This window comes from Natator depressus, chromosome 2 (assembly GCF_965152275.1).
Source record: "Natator depressus isolate rNatDep1 chromosome 2, rNatDep2.hap1, whole genome shotgun sequence".
In the NCBI taxonomy this organism is placed as follows: Eukaryota; Metazoa; Chordata; order Testudines; family Cheloniidae; genus Natator; species Natator depressus.
The window spans coordinates 259,140,929-259,164,034 of NC_134235.1; the positions used below are offsets into that span (position 1 = coordinate 259,140,929).

The 23,106-nt window shown below is 53.1% G+C and overlaps 1 protein-coding gene across 1 annotated transcript in view; it reads left to right on the plus strand.

Moving 5' to 3' along the window:
* Positions 1 to 23,106, plus strand: part of NBEAL2 (neurobeachin like 2) — a 168,536-nt gene that overhangs the window by 48,410 nt on the left and 97,020 nt on the right. The window contains 1 exon segment of the mRNA XM_074946450.1: positions 15,403 to 15,491. Within this exon segment, the coding sequence (XP_074802551.1) occupies positions 15,403 to 15,491 (89 nt within the window).

The following is a 23,106-nucleotide window of genomic DNA, read 5'->3' on the forward strand; positions in this document are numbered from 1 at the left end:
TTTTTTCCTTCTTGGGAAAAGCCTTTGCATCCCTGCTGCTTGGAGGGGAGAACAATTCCATTACGGTGAGATAGAGAAGATATCGGAGTCTCTTGCAGGGGTGGAGTGGGGGAAGCAAGGTCATGTGGTGCGATTGGCCATGCGGGGCCAATGCTGAGGATTCTGACTGGCCGCCCAGATGTCAGTACTGAAGGATTGTGCTTCATTTCGGAAAATGGCCTTGCCCATGTGTGGTAACGCAAGTGTTTCAGATCAGAGGCCCCGGGGGAAGGGCCCCCAAGTGGATCTCCAAGCCAGCATCAGCCAAGGTGACCATGCAACCAGGAGTTCCTGTCACACCAAAGAACCATATTGTGCCACCTCGGATTTTAAAAATGATGTCAAGACCTTAATGCCACTCGCCAGCTGAGCTCCAGTAAGGCCGGAGCAATGTGCTGTGGTGACTCCGTGCGGCTGATGCCTTGGGGTTTTTTGTCTGAGTCACAGTAATAAGGATTCTGTTGAAAGACGAGGCAGGAGTGAAATAATCCATCCAGCAGTGGGCCTGAGTCTCTATGTCCGATAGAATTTGGCCATGTCTAAGGCCTTATCTCTGATGGCCCAGCGAGTTCAAGTACAGTTCCAGATGTGTGGGACAGAGCTTGAGGCAGGGTGGCCGAGTGGAGAAGGGACTCGACTGGGAATCAGGAGACCTGGGTTCTATTCTACTAATCTGCTTTTGTGATCTTGGGTAAGTCCCTTCCCTTCTCTGTGCCTGTCTCTCTGTCCTGTGTTCAGATGGCATGTTCTCTGAGGGTACGTCTGCACTACCCCGGGCTCTGACTCTGGTTTGAGCTCGAGCTCTCTTCTGTCCACACACAAATCAGTCTGACTCACGGTGGGGTCCTAGGACCCTGCTAAAAGGGGTGGGTCGGAGCCAGAGTCTCACTGTCCCTCAGGTCCAATCCCTGTTACTTTGCAATGTGGATGCAGCTCAAGCTGCGGCCCCAAGTCAGAAGGTCTGCGTAGTGCAATACGGACGCGTTAGCGAGACTCAGGTTTACAATGCAGTGTGAACCCTCAGACATGGCTTGGAAACCCCACGCCCCACAACCTAGACTCTGTGTGCCGTGTAGACCTACTCTGGAAGGCAGTGGCTGTTCAAGCCCCGGCTGAGACTGGGGCTCTGTTGCGCCCGTGGGTGCTAGTGCTATATAACTAACAGACTGCAGTGCAGCTCGTCTGGCCACTCCCAAGTCGCAGGTTTTGCAGGAACAGGAACTTGCCCGGGGCTTGGGGTGGGCACGGAGCACACGCAGGTGCAGCATTGGAGGGGTGCTGGGGCGTGCAGCCACATTGGGGGTAGAGGTCCAGCGGAAGAGTACGACAGCCTTTCATCTCCACCCTCCCAATTCCTCCCACGCGCTGGGGGGATTAGAGATAGGGTTGCCATCCGTCAGGTTTTCACCTGGACAGTCCAGGTTTCAGCTTGTGTCCAGGTGCCGTTTAACAAGCCCCGACGTCCGTTTTTTTAAATCTTGGGGGGCAGAGGCGGGGCCTTGGGGGCAGAGGTGGCAACCCTAGAGAAGAGGGTTGAATAAGCCTGTACCGGCTTTTGTGACGTGCGCTAGAGTAGGGGCAGGCAAATGGCCACCGGCTGACGCGGGAGATGTCGCCTCCAGCTGGCCTAGAACCCACTCTGCGGGCCGTGCTGTAACTGCAGCTGGTTAGGGAAGGAAAGGTCCAAACTGGCCGCTGTTCTCTGGTGCCCTTTGGCCAGCCGGGGGCTCATTCGTCTCTGGAATCTCTTGGGCTCGGGAGTCCAAGCCTTTTCCTTCAGCGTGCAAGCTGCTGACGTAGGAACGCACCCGCCTGATCTGCCAAGCCTCGGAGCTGTCGAACAGGCTCTGCCAGCCAGGGAAGCCCGGGTGTGAGCCAGGGCCCGGTCCAGCTGTGTGAGTGTCGGTGCCTGGACATGTCTTTTCTGGGTGGTGCTTGCTGTGTGCCGTGCAGCACGCCCCCACCGCTCCAAGGAGGAGCCTCGGCGGGCGAGAGCTGCGGAGCCAGGAGCAGAGCGGGGGCCCAGCTGCACCATGGTATCGCAGCGCCGCAGCGGGGAGCGTATGGTAAGACCCGAACTCGCTGTGCTTCAGCCCTGGGAGCACCCTGGAGGCATGACAGCCCCTAGGAAACAGACACAGGCGCCCCCAGGGTTAGGGTTCAGCCCCCACAGAGCAGCTCCGTTCAGGTTCCTGTGGAAGCTGCATGTCGGATGCTGGCTTGAGGGCTGCCTCTCCTTGTCATGCTGGCCTGGCTAGGCGTGGGCACTATTGCCATGAAAGGGTCGAGGGGACCTGGGCACGGTCCTGTTTCTAATCAGACCCCACCTGTAAATGTTGTGTGTGAAGGAGGGAAATTTAAAAATGGATGTGAGGCAGTGTGGCCTAGTGGATAGTGTGCTGACCTGCTGGGTGGCCTTGGGTTAGTCACGTGACTCTTGTGCCACAGTTTCCCTATCTGTAAAATGGGCGTGATACTGACCTTTGAGATCTCATGAGCACTACATCAAAGACTATTTGTGGAAGAAAATCTAAATTTTGCCAGCTGGCAGGGTGCTCCAGGGATGATCCTCCCCTGAGGCTTTTATGCAACATGGGGGATGTCCCCACCCAGCACTCTTCCTCCCTGTCACCCCCAACGCTTTTGTCTTGACATCAGGGTCATGCGTAGCATTTTATCGCACTTTACAGTGATTTTCTTTAACCATATAGAGACACTATCTCATTAAACCTCCCAGCCTCCCTGGTAGGCAGTGGTGGTCCCACTTTGGGGATGAGGAAACTGAGGCACAGGCAAAGTGACTTGCTCTAGATCAGTGGCGGAGCTAGGATTAGAACTGGGGGCCTCCTGACTGCGGCCCTAGACCCATTCTGTCCACACCGCTTTGCTCAGTAGCTGCCCCTTTTTCCCCTGCCCCGTGTTCTGGGTGGGATGAGGCTCAGTGGCTCGGTTACGACTCTGGAGGGAGGGGGATGGCTGAGTGTCTGTGTGCCAGGGTAGTGCTGACTTGACCTTTGGGGCCCCGGTGCCCTGCTCCTCCCAAAGAAACTAGGGAAATAAAATCAGAGTAAAGCGAATGTGTTTAGGGCGGCCACTCGCACCTTCCCAGACTCCTGGCTGTTCTGTACCTCTGGGAGCCACCTCGCACGCGAGCTCATGCCATGCAGAGCGCGCCGCTCCGCCCCCACCGGTGTGACCTCGTACGCACTGGGCAGGCGAGGCCACGCTGGAGCAGCGCACGCCGCAAAACGGTGACCCATGGCTGGGATTAAAAGCGCCTCTGGTTTTGTTTCAGTGCCAGCCAGGGAACAAAGTTTAAAAACAGGCCTGTCCGGCTTAAAACCGCACGAAGGGCCTGACTGCTGTCCGTCGGTAAGCGTTCGGACTCACCCGGCGGCGCCTCCTGCTGGTCGTTCTCGGGAATTAGCTCGATTTCCAGCCAGAGCGCCCTCCGCAGGCCAGTGATCCGCCTTAGCACTGGTCCCCGGTCCCTCCCAGGGCCCGGTGCCCTTGCCTTGGGTGCTGCCCCCCTGGCAGTACCCCCACTCCCTGGGTCTCCCCACCCCAGGGAACCCTCACCCACTATCGCCTCAGTCGTGGCTACTGCCGGTCACCGTGCCCTGGGGCGGACTGCAGTGTAAAAGCCAATCATCACAGGCAACAAGGGGTTTGGACTGGCTGCCTTTACCCACCCTCAGGCTGCCCCTCTGCAACCCCAATACCTATATGGGCCTGGGACGTTGCTGGCCTAGGGCTTTCCAGCTCCTGAGGCCTTTCCCCAGCCCTGCCTCACTCTAGGTTCCCGGGTGAGTTCCCCCCCAGCCAGGCCTGTCTCTCTCCAGCCAGAGACTCTGCCTGAGTTTCGGGCTCCCAGTCTTTACAAGGGCCAGCTGGGCCCTAACTGGGCATGGCCCAGCTGCGCCTACTTCCCCAATCAGCCCAGCTTCTAGCCCACAGCCCCAGCCTGCTCCAAGGGCTGGCTTTCCAGCCCTGCAGGGCAAGAGCGGGTGACCACCCCGCTACACCGTCCATCTGTCCTCCCCGCCGCTACACCGTGCTGGCAGCTGTTACTCCAGGCCTGCCCTCGACCACCAGACGCAGCGGTTAGGGTGCGCTAGCTTGTCCCGTCTACACTGAAGGAGGCCAGACACGGATGCAACCATGTCCTCTTCCGGGGCCAACCAGAACATCCAGCCTAGAGCGGCCTCTCAGGAAGGGGGCGATGGCTGGGCCTTTCCAACCTGTTGCTGAAGTCGGTGCCAGCTTCTTCACTCTGCTGCTCAGCTGGCGTAGCCCCTAGCCCTTGTTGTGAGAGGGGGGGCTAAAAAGAAGTCCACAGCTGCTGTTAGCCGCTGTCCTTTGGTGTACCGGAGACTGCCGCTCACCCTGCGGTAGGCGACCTTAACAAATCCGCTCGGACGGGGAGCAGGCTTTTTTTGTAGCCTGTCCCTTGTAGCAGGTCTTCTTTCCACCTCTCTTAACTTGAGGGAGAAGGAGACTGAGATACAAACCCCTCTGGGGATTTCAGGGTTAATTCAGCCATGGCCTGAGTCTGACCAGTCACTGTTGGCGCTGAATTTTATATACAGGGAGTGCGCCTGCTGCTGGGGAGGCGCTAAAACTGGGGTTGGCCAAAGGCAGCCAGTGGGTTGGGGTAGCCGGGGGGGGTTATGGAGAATGCAAGTCCTAGGATTTGATACTCCATCTGGATCTGAATGTATTGAAGAGGTGGGTGGAATGGATCCATGTTCTTGAAGTTCAAGGACACAAGGGACCTGTACGATCATCTAGTGAGCCTGACCTCCTGGATGACACAGGCCAGAGAATCTCGCCCAGGGCTTCCTGCCTGGAGGCTGGTAGCTCGTGTTTGAACGAGACTAGATCTTTTTAAATAGCTGTGTGCGAATCGGGTCAGGCCCCTTGGTGGGCAAGACACCAGTGAAGCCCTCTGCTGTGCCAAGCTGTAAGGGGGAGACATGATTTCTATGCTTTGGAAGATAGTGGCGTGGGAGAGAGCATTTGTTTTGGTAAAGGGGGTCTTCTTGAAAGACGGTGCACTCCAAATATAGATACTGTCGGACACTGTGGCCCTGACCCTAATGCTAAGAGAGCAATAGTGTCTGCTTCGATGCTGAGAATGAACACACACCTGGTCAGCGGCACCCCTCATTTATCCTGCACACGGAAAGAGCCTCTAAGAAACCTGGGCTTAATGTAGAACTTAGAACATACTCCAGATCTTCACCCTGGCCTGGAGACTTAGTCAAAAGATGGAAGGCCAGGGCCTCATCTAGCACCAATTTCCATAGCTCCCTCAAGGCCAGCACCTGCATTGAAATTCTGGAACCACTGAAGCTAGCAAAATGGGCTAGTCTGTGTTCTAAGAAGTACAGAGCCATTCTGCAGCTAGTGATGCTAACAGCAAAGTTGTTTCACTTTTGACCCATGATGGGATTTGACCCGGTTCTCCCAAGGTAACATCCTGCTGCCCCTTCTCCTGCGGTTTGTCTCGACTCTAGAGCATTTGGTCGTGTTCTCACTCCAGCTGAGTACCAAGGGCGGCATTAGGGTAAAGCACAGATGTTTTGTGTAATGTCCAGAGCAGTAGTTAGCTCAAGGACCACTAACTTTAGACAGACCCACTGCACTGCAAGCTGTCTAGACTTGTTTGATTTTTTTTAAGCACTATAATAACTAATATCTAGCTCTTACCTGTTGCTTTTTACCCAGAGACCTAAAAGAGCTTTCCAAAGGTCGGTATCCTTATCTCCATTTTACAGATGGGGAAACTGAGGCATGGGGCAGGGAAGTGACTTGCCCAGGGTCACCTAAGAGGGGAGAGGTCAAGCCAGAAACTCAGGTATCCTGTGCCCCAGTGCTGTATCCACTAGTCACACTGCATCCCATGGATTCCCTTTTCCGTTTTGCCTGTAAATCAGACTGAAATGTTAAAAGTCCTTCCATGACCACGCTGACTATCTCAGGCAGTTGATCACTCCCCCGCTATGGGCTCCCCGAACCCGTGTCTGGCTCTGTCTAGAATCGCAGCTGTCTTGCAGGCTGAATGAGCTGCGTAGGATGGGTTAAACACCTGAATACAATCCAACTCCGCCAAAACACAAACGACTGAGCCAGGCAGCAAAAGGGTTATCTGAAGGGAGCCAAGAACCGAAGTTCTGTCGGAGCTGGGAGCAATCTGCGCTGTGGATGAGAAGGCTGAGAAGCAGATGACTCAGCCTGTCATATCCTGCCTTGTCACGATGATTGCATTTGAATACAGGTGGACAGCTTCTCTTTCTTTGCCACCCTCCTTCCCTTTCCAGGAAACACGCACCCGTTCATTGCCACACCTGTCAGCCCGTGATTCATCCTGGCCATGGGAATCCTGGTGCGGTTTATCAGGGAAGCAGTCACGGCAGCTGCTCGCTGGCTATTAGTCACTATTTAGGAGTCCAGGCTCTGATCCTTCAGCTGTTTAAGAATCCTCCTGCATCCTCATGCAAACAGGGCAGGAGATGTGGCTTGGCGGTCAGGGCTAAAGCCTTGCCTATCCACCTTCTGCATTGTCAATCCTCCAGCACCGCTGTGAGGGTCTGTCCTCACTGCAGTGAGGCCAGGCTGTCACCCCCCTAGCCCTCCTCCTGTCTGCACACAAACCTCCCATGCGAATCTGGTGCTTTCAACCTGGGCTAGCTGGCCCAGCAGGGTTAGAGCCCAGGTGCTGCTTTGCAGTGTGGACGAAGGTGAAATCTCTGTGGGTGGGGGGTTGATAGTCCTCCAAAGCCTTCCTCCAGTGTGCCCAGAAGGACAGATGAGGTCTCCCACAAATCATTGGGTGAGCGGCTTAGCTTAGTGCAGCATAAAGAACCATGGGATAAGCCCCCGGAAATGCTAGCAAGAGAGATAGAGCCTGGCACCAGTGAGGATGTGATAACGCATGGAGGGCTTTGCAGTGGGGCTGCTCATGCCCAGGCTAGACTGGCCCGTGTGCCGATCAGCTGGGCTAGCTCTGCTGTGAAGACTCACCCTGGGGGGGGGAGAGAGTCCCTTCCAGTTGCATCTACTTCAATGGAAGTTCTTATTTAACATTTACATTGGGGTAGCACTGGGTCAGGCCCCTGTTCTGCTAGGCGCTTTACAAATGCCCTGCCCCAAAAAGCTTGCTGCTTGGGCTTCACGGAGGGATTGAGATCTAGTGGCAAGAGCAAGTGGGACTGGCTGTCATTCTGATTCTACCACTTACCATGCAACCTTGGCCAAGTCTAACCTCTGCCTCAGTTTCTCCATCTGTAGAATGAGGGTGATTAAGACCTGCTTCATACTTAAATGTCACAGCATCCGGCACATAGAAATGTAGTTTTCCAAAGGTCTCAAGACGTTAATTTAACCAGCTGCTTTTATATTTGATGGCATTCAAGTGCCTTTACGTTGTACAAATGGCTCATGGCATTTTATGACTCTAACAAGCACTGTCGATTTAAAAGTAAAACAAGGTTGGTGTATTCTGGTTGCAGACTCTGCCTGGGATCTGAAAGTCAAGCTGGGCTCCTTCTGGCAAGCACAATACCTAGCAAGAAGGAATCAGTAACTGGAACTTAATTAACACTCCACTCCGTGCATGAGGTGGATTAGAACCCAGCTCTCTCTCCTTTTATGCCTAACAGCCATAAAAATGTTTTGCTGTCTAGAGCTGGCAGACGCTCCTTCGCTGGCTGCAAAGGAGATCTTTGTTTTTGGTCCCTTTTCTGACTGTAAGCGCGTTCCAGTGAAGCGTGAGGTCTTTAAAATTGGCTTAGCCACTGGCTCTTCTGTATAATCAATTGTCATGCTTCAGGGCATCAAGCAATTGTCACAGCGGTCAGGCAGGCTTGGGGCAGCATTGCACAGCTGACCAGGTGCGTTGTGGGGTTTATTCACATCAGGTGTTGGTCACTGTAGGAGGCTGCTTGACTGATCCAAATCTGGTACAGCGAATCCTGTGTGATAAAATAGTGCCAGGTAACCCCCCGGTGACACTGTTGTTGCTCTGAGTGCCAGTCCTGGGAGGGCCTCAGCACCCTCCCTTCCTATTGACTTGAATGCTGTAGCCTATTGCCCGATTACTGCAAGGTGCATTCTAAAGAGGTCCAGCGTGCGCATTCTAAGGCCCGCGTTAGGGTCCTAGGAGCCCCCTCCCCTTCTAGAATCCCACCTCTCATTATGGCTTTTCCGGCTCCACTGGGGCTGTTACCAGGGAGCTGGATGGAGGATAATCTTCCCTCCAGCTTCCCACCTTTGCCAAACTGCAGGGTGTGAGCCACCTGCTGGTAAGCTGTGCCCTGGGCAGGCACTCCCAGGGCAGGTTGATTGAACCACCTCTGCCCAATATCCTGAGCAGAAAGGGATTGCAAAACCCTCACTGCAGAGCGGGAAGCTTTCAGGGCCCTCTGCAAATTCTTCCTCCTGTTGTTGGCTTGGGGCTGTTGGCTTGTCACTCGTTTCCTTTTCTCCTGCCAGCTGGTTATTCAGGGTTGTTCTGGCTATGCATGGAGAGATGCAGGGGCCAGTGCTGCCACAAACAAGGGAGCAGTTGGGGCAGCTTGGGAACCTTCCCCTGGACTGAGAAGGGCCTGAGATCGGAACCATCCTGTGCACTGAAGATCCCTGAACTTTGGGAATGGTTGGCAAAAGGGTTGGGCTCACCTCTAGTACAGAGATTCATAGATTATAAAGACAAAAGGGACGCCTGTGATCACCTGACCTGTACAGCACCGGCCGTAGGACTTCCCTGAATTAATTCCTGTTTGAACCAGAGCCAAGCTTTCAGAAAAACAGCCAGCCTTGATGTAAAAATTTCCAGAGCTGGAGGATTCACCACAACCCTCAGGCAGCTGTTCCAGTCAACTAGACACGGGCTTAATGTCTCTGCGGAACGCCAGTTCTGAGCTCAAGATCATGTCCTCCTTAAAGGTGGAATTCAGCACCTCTAGAAGACGATCAAATACAAATGGAGGGCGGAGGTGGGCAGAAGAGAAACAGAAGGCACAGGAAAGATCAGACTACCTTAACCTGGGTACTCCCAAACTGAGGTCCCTCCAGTGGATCTATGTCCACCTCCTCCAGCCCTTGACAAAGCAGTAAGTGGGTGCGTGGTGAACTGTTTGTACTTCCCCCTCTTTTCTTACTGTGCTCCCCTGGTGTGTGAGTTGCACCCGCATGAGTTCCTTCGTGCTCACTGAGATTCAGAGGCTGAACTTTGTGGTGCGATGTGCACGTGTGAGAGTTACGTGTGGCTCTGTATATAGGAGCCCTACGGTTGGTGTAACCTGCTGGAAGAAGGTAGAAAAGTCCTATCAAAAACGTTAACCTTTCTAGGGCATTCTTTCTAACCCCGCTGTAGAATTCAGTAGGGAATTCTATCCCTGGTGTGTTAGAAGCCTATCGGATGACCCTAACCTATTTAAAAAACAATCGTTCTGTAGGCTTTTAGTGTAAATGGCGTCATTCCCCCTTACCTTGGTCCCACAGGTCACGCCATCTTGGACTCCCCGCTGCATTTGGTCCACCTTCTGCGCCCCCGTCACCAATGGGAACCTGGCATCTTTCGCTCCTGGAGTCTCCTGGCTGAATTTTAGTGCATAGGAAGTAGTTTGATGCACTTGCCAAGTGTCGCCTGGCTGTGAATCCTTCTCTGACACATTACTACGTTTGGGGCCTGGTTCTCGTCTTGCCACCGGCGTGTATCGCACGCTGGCGAGCCTGCCCTTAGTCCCCCGACGCAGGCTTGTCCAGAAGGGGTTCCCATGGCTGGCAGCCTACGAGCGGGGCCAGCAGGCCCTAGGGGCCTGTTTCTGGTTAGTTTGGGACAGCACTGTGCCGGAGGAGAGCGTAGGAAGGGAAGGTGCGGTGGCTGAGGATTAAGCGGAGCTGGCTGAGCCTCCACCGTAGACCAGCAGAAGGGGCTGCAGCTCAGGAGTGAGGTTCGTGGGTAGAACTGGCAGCATGGGAAAGCCCAGGCCTGGGAACAGCAAGAATTCCTGGGGCCCTGGCTTGAGGTTTGCACAGCAGAGCTGTGAGGGGGGGGCGGGATACAGCACTGCACCAGTAGGGGGCGCTGCAGGGCAGGAGCCAGGGCTGTTGATGTGCTGATTGGGAGGGGTGGGGTTGTGATGCTCCGGATGCCCTCTGGGGGAGCTTGTGTTGACTCAATGAACCCGAAGTGAAGGGCCTCCCGTCCCTGGAGTCGCTCCATCAAGGTTGGCAGAGCTGGCCCCCGGGATGGACCTGCCCCAGTAGCCTTAGAGATGTGGCCGGGAAGGGACAAGCTGATGCTGCTCTGAGACCCACCAGTGTCCCCTTCTCGGGGCTGCCAAGCGGGCCAGGGTCTTGGCTGGTGCTGGGTGCCCCTTTGTTGCTGAGCGAGGGTTAGAAGCAAGTGCCTCTTGGAGACCCAGCCTGTCCCTCGGCCGCTGTGGCACTGCGGGAGGAAGTGTCGCTGATGTTTCTAGTGACTTGGCATTTCCTGACTCTCTCTTTACACAACGCTTTTTTTTTTTTTAAAGTCACTTTCTTGTTTTGCTGCTTTCCGCGCTCACGTTCTCCCTCCCCCGCCCCTTCCCGGAGCATCGCCGACCTTCGCTGGGGCCGCACACGCTGCCAGCGGCTCTGCTCTCGGCACGTCGCCTGCATGCTAGATTTGGCTTAGCCCTTGGCTGATGATGGAGCTGCCAGGCTGTCAGATGGGATCTCCGGCCGTTGCCTGCCAGGTAACACCTGCACACTGCCTTTCAGGTAGCTGTGGCACCAGCTTGGATGGCATGCAGGTGGTAGCCCTCTGCCTTGCGTCGGGGGGTTAGTCTGTGCAGGCTCGGTGGGCGTCTGCCTCTGATCTAGCGCTTGCAGATGTTTGAGACGTTACAGGAAACAAGCTCTGTGTTTGGGGTGTGAAAAACAAGCTAGTAAATACAACTTCCACTTGCTGTCTCCGCAGTGCTGGGCAAGTCGATCGATCGCTTGTAGCAGGAGGGTGGCTAGCACGTCTCACGTGTGTGAGAGCTTTTACCGGTCCAGTCTTTGGGCCTGATCCAGCCAGGTGCTGGGCACTCCCCTTGAGAGTGCTGTGCCCCTGGCAGGATCAGGCCCTTTTGAGGACAGCGTCTCTTACACCTGCTGGTTCTGCTAGGCTGTCCCGGGGAGAGGAGCCCTGTCACTTGGAGCTAGGCTGGGCTCCTGGCATCTCTTCCTTCAGCGAGTGCATGAAGAGGTGCTGTGATAGGAAGGAGGATAGACCAGGCATTTGAGGAATATCTAAAGGGTGTATCTAATCCCCTCTTTGCCTTCCTGGGAAAGCCCTGTAGACTCTTACAGGGAGCACTCTGAAAAGCTGTCGGTTGAAACAGAGTGAAATCCTTGCTCTAGGGACTTTCGCCACCCTGCGGAATGATAAGAGTCTGTCACATTCTAGTGGCGGGTCCAGGAAGTCTACAGAGTGGAGATGAGTCTCTAATATAAAGCTTGTAGGGCTTTTCCATAAGGGTGCAACTTCTCCTCTGCTTCTTCCCTTCCTTTAAGCCCATCTATGGTGGGAAGGAATTGGGGCGTGGAATCTCCATTTGCTTTCCTGGCAAAGATTACTTGCGATGGGAGGTGTTGGGAACCTTGGGTGCTACTGAAGCTTAACTAAAGCACTTCTTGCTCCTGGTGTGCTCGGTGGGCAGGAGACAGAGGGACTAAAGACCTGCTTCCTGGCTTCCGGGACACCAGGATTTAGATGGGAGCTAAGGCCCAGCCCATTGGTCTGCCTGCTGCGAACTCCACCCACCCAGACTGGGCATGAAAGCCCCGGCAGGTCTCCTCGCCCCAGAGCTGTGACTGTCAGGAGAGAAGCTGCTACCTCTGCCTGCAATGACTCTGCCTTATCGGCCTATCTCTTCTATAGAACTATGGTGAGTTGAGACAGAAAGAGCGATGGACCGATAGGCAAACAGTTCTCAGGGGAAGAGGCTTAACTGTGGAGCGTCCAGAGGAAATTGGGCTGATCTGGCATCAGATGGCTTTCAAGGCAGCCTGCCACTCAAAGGAGGAGGGGAGACCTACACACACATCCTGCGGTGGGGGGCAGAGCTTCTACTAGCAGGGAAAGGAAAAGGGCAGACGATTCTGGGAAGCACTTGGATACCAGGGTGATGGGCGCTAGAAGGATGCAGCAGCAAGGGAGTGCAGAAGAAATGGAGGAATCGTCTCTCTGGCCCCCTGGTTTCAGGTGTCCGTCTGTCCCATGGAATGGCTCTTGGGAGAAAGGCTGGACTGCAAAGGGGCTGGTGCGTGTGCTGCTGGTTGTGATTGGCTTCCCTGAATGTGCATGTCTGTCTCTGGATTCTGGCATTGGGTGGGGGGTTCCAGGCCCTGGCTTAGCATGTGGGGCTGAATGTACCATTGCAGCTGGCTACCCCAAGCTGCAGGGCCCATTCTCTGCCCTGCCCTGTGCCGTTCAGATGGCACGAAGGACGCAGAACCCTGCTTGGGGATTTCCCCCAGGGCCTGTGTGGTGTGGGTGGGGAGGGGGAGTGGCTGGTGCACACTGAGCTCTGGCACTCTCTAGCTGGCACATGGTCCCTTGGGCCCACAGCCAGCTGGGATGAGTTAGAGCAGCCCACTGGCTGGGCTGAGGCTGCCTCTCCACACTGAGCCGGGGGGAGCAGCCTCGAGTGGCAGTGCAGAGCCTCGCGGGCCGTATGCCAGTCCACGGGCACTGCACTGTGACCCTGGCTTTACAGGCTCCCAGCATAACCTATGTTAACCCAGTGTGGGTCCTTGTCCCTCTAGTCATTGGACCACGCAGAAGTGATTTGAATCGGCCACTGCCTCTGAGCCAGCACGTCTGGTCCTTCCACTCATGCAGTCAGTGGTTGTGGGTTCAGTCCTTGCAGGTGACCCCCGGATTGTCAGGAGAGGACTGGTTCCTTCTCCTGCACCCCTGGCCTAACCTGACTGTTCAGTCCCTTTCTTTTGGCTTGTTTGCGTGGCAGAGAATAGCGTGGGTCTTTCCTCCCCTCCACCAAGAGTGACCTGTGTGACCTTACAGGCAGCTTGTCTGATAAGGAAGCGGGGCAAGCGGGTCCCTTAGAATGGGCTCTGATTGCTGGAACTGGCCACTCTGCCAGCTTGCACTCTGTTTGTGGCTTTTTGTAAAGCACCAGCTCCTGGAATCCTGGGATTATGCAGCAATCTCCGCTTCTGGGAAAAGTTTCCAGCCTTTGTGGTTGCAGTGTGACCTAAAGGCTCAGGAACTACCAGGCAAAGAAGAAGAACCCAAAAGGTATTAAAAACCTCAGGAGAGACAAAGTGGGTGAAATAATCTCTTTTGTTGGACCAGCTTCTGTTTGGTGAGAGGGAGAAGCTTTCGAGCTTACTCAATGTCACAGCTGAATACGAGATCGAACATATTCTAAGGTCCATTCACACTGAGTGGTCCCTAACAATATATGTGCCAACTACTTATGCTGAACGATCTATTTGGTCTTGTATTTAGTTGTGACACCCTACGTTTCCTGGACTTGAAGAAGAGCTCTGTGTAGCTCGAAGGCTTATCTCTCTCTCTCACCCACAGAATAAAAGCTTGTCTCGAAAGCTTGTGTGTTTCACCCAATAAAAGAGATGACCTGGCCCACCTTCTCTCTCTCGCCTTGTTTCCTGGCATTCACTGGGAGACGGTCACCAAGGTGATGGCACAAAGCCTCTCTGACTTCCCTGGATTGTGGTCTCTGCTTTCCCCTTTGGATGGTCAGCTGGTCTCCAGCGTGGTTTGTGATGCAGTACCCTGCAGTGGAATCTGTACTGGCTGTCCTTTGGGAGTTTTGCATGGATGTCTAGAAGTATCTTCCCCGCCCTCGAACAGGGGGCGTGAGTGGGACAATCCTATGAGGATTTTAAGATCATATCACCTTATGGTGGAACCTGAGTTTGCTGCTCCGTTACTGCTTGTGTTCTGAGTTGGAGTGAGTTTAATAAACCTTTTCTACAGTACCGGTCTGTAAACGTACGTGGTGTTTTACAGAGCATAGATGAGATGTGCAGCCTGCCCCGCGGAGCTTGACATCTGGCTAAGACAAACCCAGCATGCAGGAGAAGGGGTACAGGACTCGGCCTGCTTCACCTGCGTGCTGTCTGTGCTGCTGAAAGGACGCGGGTTACAAAAGGCAGAGGGCTACCATCTCGTTTTGGGGCTGCTGAGGGCAAAAGGCTATTCAAAAACGTCTGTGGAGTAATAACTGCATTGCACAACTTGTGTGTCATCTGTTTTGAAATCTAGCCTCACATTCTATGAACTCCGGGCTGCAGCGCTGCTGAGCTGCAGCCCTCTCTGGGGTGAGGGACAGCGACCAACCAGTGCGGGTGTGACACTCCTCTGAGGAGGAGAGGGGAAGTTTTAGCCCAGGTTACTGGAGGAGAACTTCTCTGTCGAGCAGACAGGGCCCCTGGAGGGTCAGATCAATGAGGTGCCCGGTGAAGCTCCTGGAGCTCAGTGCGCATCTCAGAACCGTGCAGGGCTGGGTCAGCCTTGCTGAGAGTGGATAGTGGGGATCCAAGACCTGCTGGTGATTGGCTGCTGTGTAATAGGAAAGCTCCCCTCCTGGATGTGTGGCCTCCAAGGGGGTGTATCATAGGGGAGGGGACTGCGATGGGCTGCTGATCATGTGACTTGTCAGCCTATCCAGGCTTGGGTGCCCATCACTCTGGGCTGAGCCCCTTCAAGACAGGTCTCAGGTGGGGCCATTTAAATCATCTAGTCTGACCACCTGTGCGTCACAGGCTGTTAAATTTCACCAGTATACCCCTATATTGAGCCCGAAGGCTCCAGTTCATGTCAGTCCTTGGGAGACTAAACTCTCAGACAGAGAATAGGAGAGATGGTGGGACCACCAGTGCCCATGCAGTGGCAGGGAGCTGATGAGGTGAGATCTGCCCTATATCTGCCCAGACGCACCTAGCAGGTGAGCTACACCCCATGCTTCAGAGAAGGGTAAAGAAACCCCCAAGGTGTCTGCCAATTTACCTGGGGAGGCAATTCCTTCACACCCCCAAATCTGGCCATCAGTTTGACCCTGACCATGTGACCCTCTTCCATGTACTTACGGAATGCGTAGAATTATCATGTATTCTGCAGCGCTGTGTACCCTGCACACGCTCATCGATCGGTCAAGGTGGGGGAAGCTTGAATCTGGAATTGCCTCTGTTTCTAACTTCCCCCGAAGCTTGTGGATGTTCAGACTAGACGGTTCTAATTCGGGCCCGTCTCTTCAGCTAACAGCTCTGTGTGGGGGGGTGTACGTTTGGTGTATATTTACTCCTGGCTTCTCACCACGTCCTTGCTTTGTCTTTTAGAAAGACTTGACCTACCTGCAGCAGTGGCTGGAGACGTTCGTCATGAACTTTGAAAAGATCATCGCGGTACAGTCTTTGGACCCGAGGAGGTGAGTCTCTCCCCTCTCTGGACTCTGGGTTGGGGGTTGTTTTGTGGTCACTCTAGTTAGTGCAAACGCTTGGAGGTCACATGGGCAGTTAAAGAGCTTGAATCGAATAGAACAAGTTCTCCTGTGAAGCCGGTGCCTTCAGTAGATTTCGCTTGTTTCTCTGCCTAAGGGGTTCACAGATTACTATCGAATATTTTTCTTTAAACCAGTGTGAATTGAGTGCTGGGCGAATATTGCCAGAACAGTAGCATCTCTGGAGGCTCCTTTGTACACCCACAGATAATGAGAGCCAGTGGCTGAGAAGCGAAGTTAGACAAATTCAGCCTAGCGACAAGTCACGCTGTTTTTAGTAGTGAGGGTAACTGACCATTACCGAGGGACACAGAATATTCTCCGTCACCTGTCATTTTTTTAAATAGTCTCTAACTGAAGCAGAAGCTAGGGGCTTGATGCAGGAAGTGGTGGCTGAAATTCTCTCGCCTGCTATGGTGGAGGTCAAATGAGATGATCCTAATGGTCCCTTCCGGCCCCTAAAATAAAACAATCTGTGAAGAGGAACACCACAAGCCATGGCGGCGCGAGATTCCCCTGTGCTGTCCTCTCAAATGTGCCTTAGCTTTATTCTAGACTGACCACCACCAGGGGCAGAGGAGGGGCCAGTGCCCATGGCCCATTCGGATTTTAGCTGCTCTCTTGCCAGGAAGGGGGCCAATTAGTGCCACTTGAGGTTACTGTTGTGAAGTGGATGCTCTCCTTCCAGGCCCTGCACTGAGACCCCCATATCCATGGCTGCTCAGCTGCCAGTGTGAAACCAGACAGCAGTGACATTCAGGAGCCACTTCCTCGGGCCGGGTCCAGCACCTTGGAGGTGACTGGCCCAGTAGCGAGTGATCAATCCCAAGAGCTATCCCTGTCTCGCTACGAATGGCTTGTAATCCTCCTCCGCCTGAGGGTGCAGGCATCACTTCTCCAGGAGGAAGAGCTTCTTGACCTTGCCTCGTGATACTAATGTGGAGGCATCATTGTGCTCGGTGTATTACCTGGAAGGGAGGTCCCTGCCCCAAGGAGCTTGCAGTAATAGTGAATCTAACAAGGATTCACAGGAATGGATGCTCCTCTCCTGCCCCGTGCTAGCTGCTGTTCCCTGGAAGCCCTAGTGGAAGTGAGTGTCCCATGCTCTCCGCCCAAGGTTTGTTTGTTTCCATGCCTGTTCACCACCATCCATCCCAGGCAGGAGAAGCCTTCTCTCTAGATGGGACATGCAGGAGTGTGAGACTTGACTGCTAACTCGGGAGAAGATCTTTCTGCAGAACAGGACTGAGGATGGGCATCATTGTGTCCTGCGGTGCCCACTACCTATGGGGGACAGTACACCTTGCCAGTGCCCATTGCTTGTGGCTTTGGGGCTCTTGAAAACCTCCTCCTGATGCAATTCCACCTAATGCAGAATTTCTCCAGAGGCAGCAGCTAATTACTGAGCTGCTTCTGTGCTGGGGAATAGACGGAATGGGGGCAGCTGGCTGAAAGCGCGAGAGGTTTGCACTTACAACAGTCCCCTGAAATCCCCCGTGCTTCATTGCTCGCATTGTTCGGGAGGGGCAAGGATGTAAATCGTGTGGGTGACTTTCCACTGCAGGACTAGTGTCTAGACGTGATGCAGGCAGCTCTAGCCGTTAAAGCTTTTCTTTCCCTTCCACGCCTCTGTGCTCCAGCGCTTGCATTGGCAGAGCTGTGTGTTTGTAACTCGGCCCTGACCCACAGCCCCCCCCCGAGCAGTCTTGGGCTCCTGCTCTCTCTGGCCATGGTTATTCCCATGTCTATAGATATGACTAATCATGTAATCCTTCCTAAGTGATGATCCAGGAGCTCTGTGCTGGGGAAATGGAGCCCAATCTGGGTGGCTTAAGGCAGAAGGAAAGCCAGGCTCCAAATATCGGCTATATTTAGCAAGTCCCTTTATTGTTGTACAGTAATTGCACTTGGCCTGTCAACGATCAGCTAATCTACACTTAATGCTATTTGCGGATGCTCCTCGGCCGGCATTACGCACAAGTGGAACACGCCTATGGTTGTGCATTGTGAAATATTTCACAATGCGTTCATTAAAACCTGTAATCTCATTGGGCTACCTCAGTGTAACAAAAGGAAGAATTGGATTTAGGGCGTGCCAGGCTCAGGAATGGTGGGGAGGAGGTTTCGCTGGCAGTCTTCGGCATCATTATGTAGCTGAGTTCGTTGTTGACACTACCAGCACTCCCTGCTCTGTGTTGGCCTTTTTCTTGAGTTCTCTCCCCAACTGCTAGCTGATCTAAATTCTTCAAATCAGCTCCTGTTGCCTCTGTTGGATCAAGGAGAATATTTCTGAGACTCTGGAGGATCCTAAGTCCTTGGTCCCCTGCCTGAGTGCCTGGCTTGTGGCGTGGCTGGTTCCTATATTCCTAGCCCCCTGCATTGACCTCTCTGGGGGTACATCTGGCACTTGAGCGAAGAGGAGCCTCCAGAGTTCTCACGCTCTCCTTCCTTGGTACCTTGGGGTGGATTTTAACGTACTTGCTGTAGGAGGCTAAAATCTGGACTCTCCGGCTTTCTCATTCCACTGGCCGGTTGTGGAAGGGGCATAAGATGGGCTGGGACTACCCCAGGCTTTGAGATCAGGAAAGTGCCCATGAAGAGCTCTGGAATAAACCTCTGGCAGGTCAGAGGGCGTTCGGCCCATTAGACGATCTGACTGCATAATTGAGGATTATGTTCACCCCTTGGAAAGGATCTGACCAGCTCTGAAGCAGTAAAACCAGACTCTGTGCTCAACATGGGTTGTCTTTTAGATGAAACTGTTCTCATGCTCCCACCCTCCCTTACTCGAATTTTGGCCGATAACTGATGCTTGACGGGAAGCCCTATACCACCTCGCCACAGTACAGAACCTGATCCTGAAAGGTGCTGAGCCCCTGCAGTCCATATTGAAATCAATAAGGTGACTCAGGATGAAGCCCATAATGCATCTGACTGTTTGAGCAATGCTGTTTTTATATGGCTGAGTCTTTCCTGACCCATTCTGGTGGTCAGTTTTATGACCTGAAGCATGTGGATTGATAACTCTTACCCTAGCTAGTGTCAGTGCAGATTCATGCAGGTAACCTGGGTGAGATTAACAATTAGGCCCTGGATAGTTGAACTCCAAGCAGCCATTTGTGGAAACCTTTGCTTCCAGGTTTCAGATCATGCTGTGGCTGCACCTCTATCTCCTTCTGCCTGCGGTTAGCAGTGTTGATTTCCACACCCCTTGGTTCTGTTGCAGCGAGCGGACGAAAAGTTACAATCTGTCCTCGCGTCTTCCAACCATCAGTGCAATTTCCTGGCGGCTTCCCTCCTCTCTTGTGGGGGTGGGGCAGGAGGACAGAGAGCTGATTTCCCTGCACCATGCATGGTGACAGTGAGGAGCTCTCCATGGAGACGACATCACCACCTTTATACTGGGGTATTAGTTCTGTTGCCTCGTGCAAACTGCAGGGCAAACAGCCTGTCTAGCTATGGTGGGGGAAGACCAGAAGAGAGACTGTCATGAAGTTCAAGGCCAGAAGGGACCTCCTGTCTATCACAGGCCACCAGCCCCCCCACCCCACTAAACCCACCAACTGAGTTAGATCAAAGTATCACAGCCCACAGAAGACAAGGCTGTCATGTGCCACAGGCAAAGAATAAAGGGGATCAAGGCGCACCGATGCGGGAGTCCCCTGCAATGGCAGGCAAATGTTTGAGATACACCCATTCTTCCTGGCAAGTGGCCCTCACCCACACACAGCAGAGGAAGGCAACCTGCCCTCCCCCCAGTCACTGCCAATCTAACCTGGAGGGAAATTCCTTCCCGACTCCACATGTGGTGATCAGTTAGACCCTGAGCACGTGAGCAAGAACCAGCCAGCCACGCCCTTGAGAGACAGAATGCTCGGTGACCCCTCTGAACCCTGGTCCTCCCCACTCAATGTCTCTTCTCCAGCCATGACAATCACTGATGCTTCAGAGGAAAGAGATTTTAAAAAAAAAACAAAAAACCTCCCAGAATACACTGGGGGAAATCCCTTCCTGACCCCTGCGGGTGGCTGGCTGAAGCCCTGAAGCTTGAGCTTTGGTACATAAGATACAAACGAGAAGTGAGCCCCAGGCCGTTGTGCATAATTAGGGCTGTCTGTATGCATGTACGTACAAAGCCCCCACTGCACAGTGCAGACTGCCTTACCATATTGAATCAGCTTCACGCTATAGGAAGATGTGGTGGAGCAGAGGCTCAAAGCCAGCTCTTCAGTGTCCCAGGCTGCCTCCCTAACCACTGGGCCATTCAAATTCTGCTGTCGGCGCTAGTTAATCTGAGTTCTGGGGTTGGGAAGAATGTGTCTGGCTCTTATCTCCCTCAGAGCTCAGCTGCAGAGAAATCCCTTTGCTCTTTGGGGCTGGGCTCCACACTGAGCCTGTTGGATCCTGAGAGAGTCTATTTTTGGAAGGTGGCTGTGTGTGGAGTGGGAGATAGAGCTGTGAGTGGCGTCTCATTGAGCTCCTAGATCAAGCAGCTGTAATCCCCTGCCAAGGGAAGCCGTCTCAAGCCTGTGCCTATCCTTGTCTGATGAGGGTGTTTTCAGGGGGTTTAACAATGACACTTGGCATGTCCTATCTTCAGTGCCTCTCCTCTGAGAGGGACGTGCCAGCCGTGTTTAAATTTGTGCTAGGCCAGAAAGAAGAGGCTTCTGGGCAAAGTCTTATTTGCATGACGCACAAATTTTGTCAAGTCAGTAATGCTCATATGCCAGATCTCCGGTATGATCAAGGTCGTGCCAAGCAGCTTGCAATGCACCAGCAACAGTGTAGGTCAGGGGTGTTTCTGAAGCTTACCTGTCGTCCCACAGTTTCGCAGGACACTGTTTGTTGGTGTACTCCTCTTCCTCTTCCTCGCTCCCTCTTGGAGCTGGGCTTGGAGCATAGTCGCTCTGCTTTGCTCACTGCTAGCCGTGGTCCTGTGGACGGCAGCGTGATGGCAGCAAAGCTGATTTCTTCAAGTAGAGGCAACCGTGTATTCCGTGTCGCTGTGCGCATGCCCCGTGCGCTGAAGCTGGAGAACTTTACGTAGCAGTACCCGTGGGGGGGTGCTCATGCCCTGTGGCCCTTGCTCCTCCCCTAACTATGTAAGGGTACTGCTGCCCCGACCCCCCTCAGTTCCTCAGTTCCTTCTCACCGCCCACAGCTAGAGTGGCACTCGGTGTGGTGTGTTCACGTCACGTTTTCAGTCTGTTTTCTGAGGGGTTTTTTCCCCCTCTAGTTAGTAGTTAGTAGTACATTCGGTTTAGTTAAGTGTCTAGAGTATTTGGCTCTCACGACAGTTCAAGCATTGTCTGTCTTGGGGTGTCTCCAACAGTGATCCCTACCCAAGGTGCTTTTGTCTTGGTGAAGGGCATGTTATGGAACGGTGCTCCATCTGTAAGTCATTCCAGAAGAGGCCTCTGATGGCCAGAGACTTATGGCTGACATATGAAGCCCCTCACCTGATCAGCGGTTGCCTTCAGAACCGGCAGGTGATATCGCTCCACCTTCGGACCCTGCTGTTTCGCCCAAGAGGAAGCGGAGTTCTCCCTACTCTAGCGTGATGAGGAGGAGGTCCCATAAGACTAACTGGAACTGCTCCAAGGCTCAGGGAGACTCTTCCTCTGTTTCTAAGAGGAGTACTTCTTCCAGCACACGGGATGGAGCAGGTCTGTCCAACTACTCCCTGCTACCACACCAGGATCAGCATGGAAAAGTCCCCTCTCCAGCTTCGGTTCACACTAAGCTTATTCAACCATTTTAGGTCTCATCCTAGGAGCCTAAACATCGACGGAAAGCTTGAATAATCAGAGTGTAGCAATAGGAATATATTACGGACCGCCTGAGGAGGGTGGTGAAATGCTCAGGAGATTAGACTACAAAAACAAACTCCAATAATGGCAGATTTCAACTATCCCCCTATTGACTGGGAACATGTCACCTGAGGGTGGGATGCAGAGAGAGCATTTCTAGACACCATTAATGACTGCTTCTTGGAGCAGCTAGTCCTGGAACCCAAAAGAGGAGAGGCAATTCTTGATTTAGTCCTAAGTGGCACACAGGATCTTGTCTAAGAGGTGAATATAGTGACCACAATGTAATTAAATTTAACATTCCTTTTTTTGTGGGGGGGAATACCAAGAAATCCACCACAGTAGTATTTAACTTCAAAAAGAAACTATACAAAAATGAGAGGCCAGTTAAATGGAAATTAAAAGGAACAGTCACAAGAGTGAAATGCTTGCAAGCTGCAGAGACACTTAATGTAAAACACCATAATAGAGGCTCCTGCTATATGTATATCTCAAATTAAAAAAAACAGTAAGAGGATGAAAATAATGCCCCCATGGCTGAACAGAGTGGAAGAGGTAGTTAGAGACAAAAAGATTTCCTCTAAAAATTGGAATAATAAAATCACAGAAACATAGGACTGGAAGGGATCTTGAGGGGTCACCTAGTCCAGTCTCCAGTACTCAAGGCAGGACTAAGTGAAATCCTATTGAGAAAAATAGAAAGGACCATAAACTCTGGGAAGTTGAGAGTATAAGGCGGGTCAAAAGAGAAATTGAAGAGCAAATAGTAAAAGACTCCCCCCCCCCCCAAAAAAAAAGCACCGGGGCGGGGATCAGGGGGATCTGTTAGTTTTAAGAACCTCAGAAGCAGGAAGCCTGCCAATCAGTGGGCCACTGAGCAATTGAAGTGCTAAAGGCAAGCACTCAAGGAAGACAAGGACATTGATGCAAAGAATTTATTTAGCTTCCCCACCATCTTCACGGCAGAGGATGTGAGGGAGAATCTCACATCTGAGCCATTCATCTCCAGTGACAGATTTGAGAAACCGTCCCAGACTGAGGCGTCAGTAGAAGAGGTTTTGGAACAAATTGACAAATTAAACAGCAAATTAAAATACGAGTTCTGAAGGAACTCCAATATGAAATTGCAGAACTACTGACTGGTAGGTAACCTATCATTTAAACCAGCCTTGGTACCAGGTGACTGGAGGAGGAGGTGATCCTGGCAGTTACAGGCCAGTAAGGCTAACTTCAGTACCAGGTTAATGGTGCCGGGCAACGTGTGTCAGGGCGTTCCCTTTGCTGGTCCCCTCTGCCCAGGATTGTAGTCACCAGTCATCCTTCATAGGTTAGGGAGTGCATCTGGGGTTGCTGAAAGTTCAAGGCCTGTGGAAGGAAGCTTCTCTGCATCTCAGTGTCCTAGAGCTTTGTGCCAGCTACAGTGGCTGTCAGGCCCTTCGAGATGACATCAGGGACTCAGCGGTTCCATGCTCACTGACAATGCCACTGTGATGTATTAGGTGAACCAACAGGAAGGAGCACACTCCAGCGTGCTGTGTTGGGAGGTGATCAGGCTCTGGCAGTCTTGCATCGGGGAAAACGTTATCCCTGTGACCGATCACTTACCTGGGATCCAGAATCACCCAGTGGATGGCCTCAGCAGAAATTTCTCCCTGAATCACAAGTGGTCTCTGAAGCCCAGGGTCCTGTGGGCCATCTTTGAAGTTTGGGGCATTCTGACGATCGACCTGTTT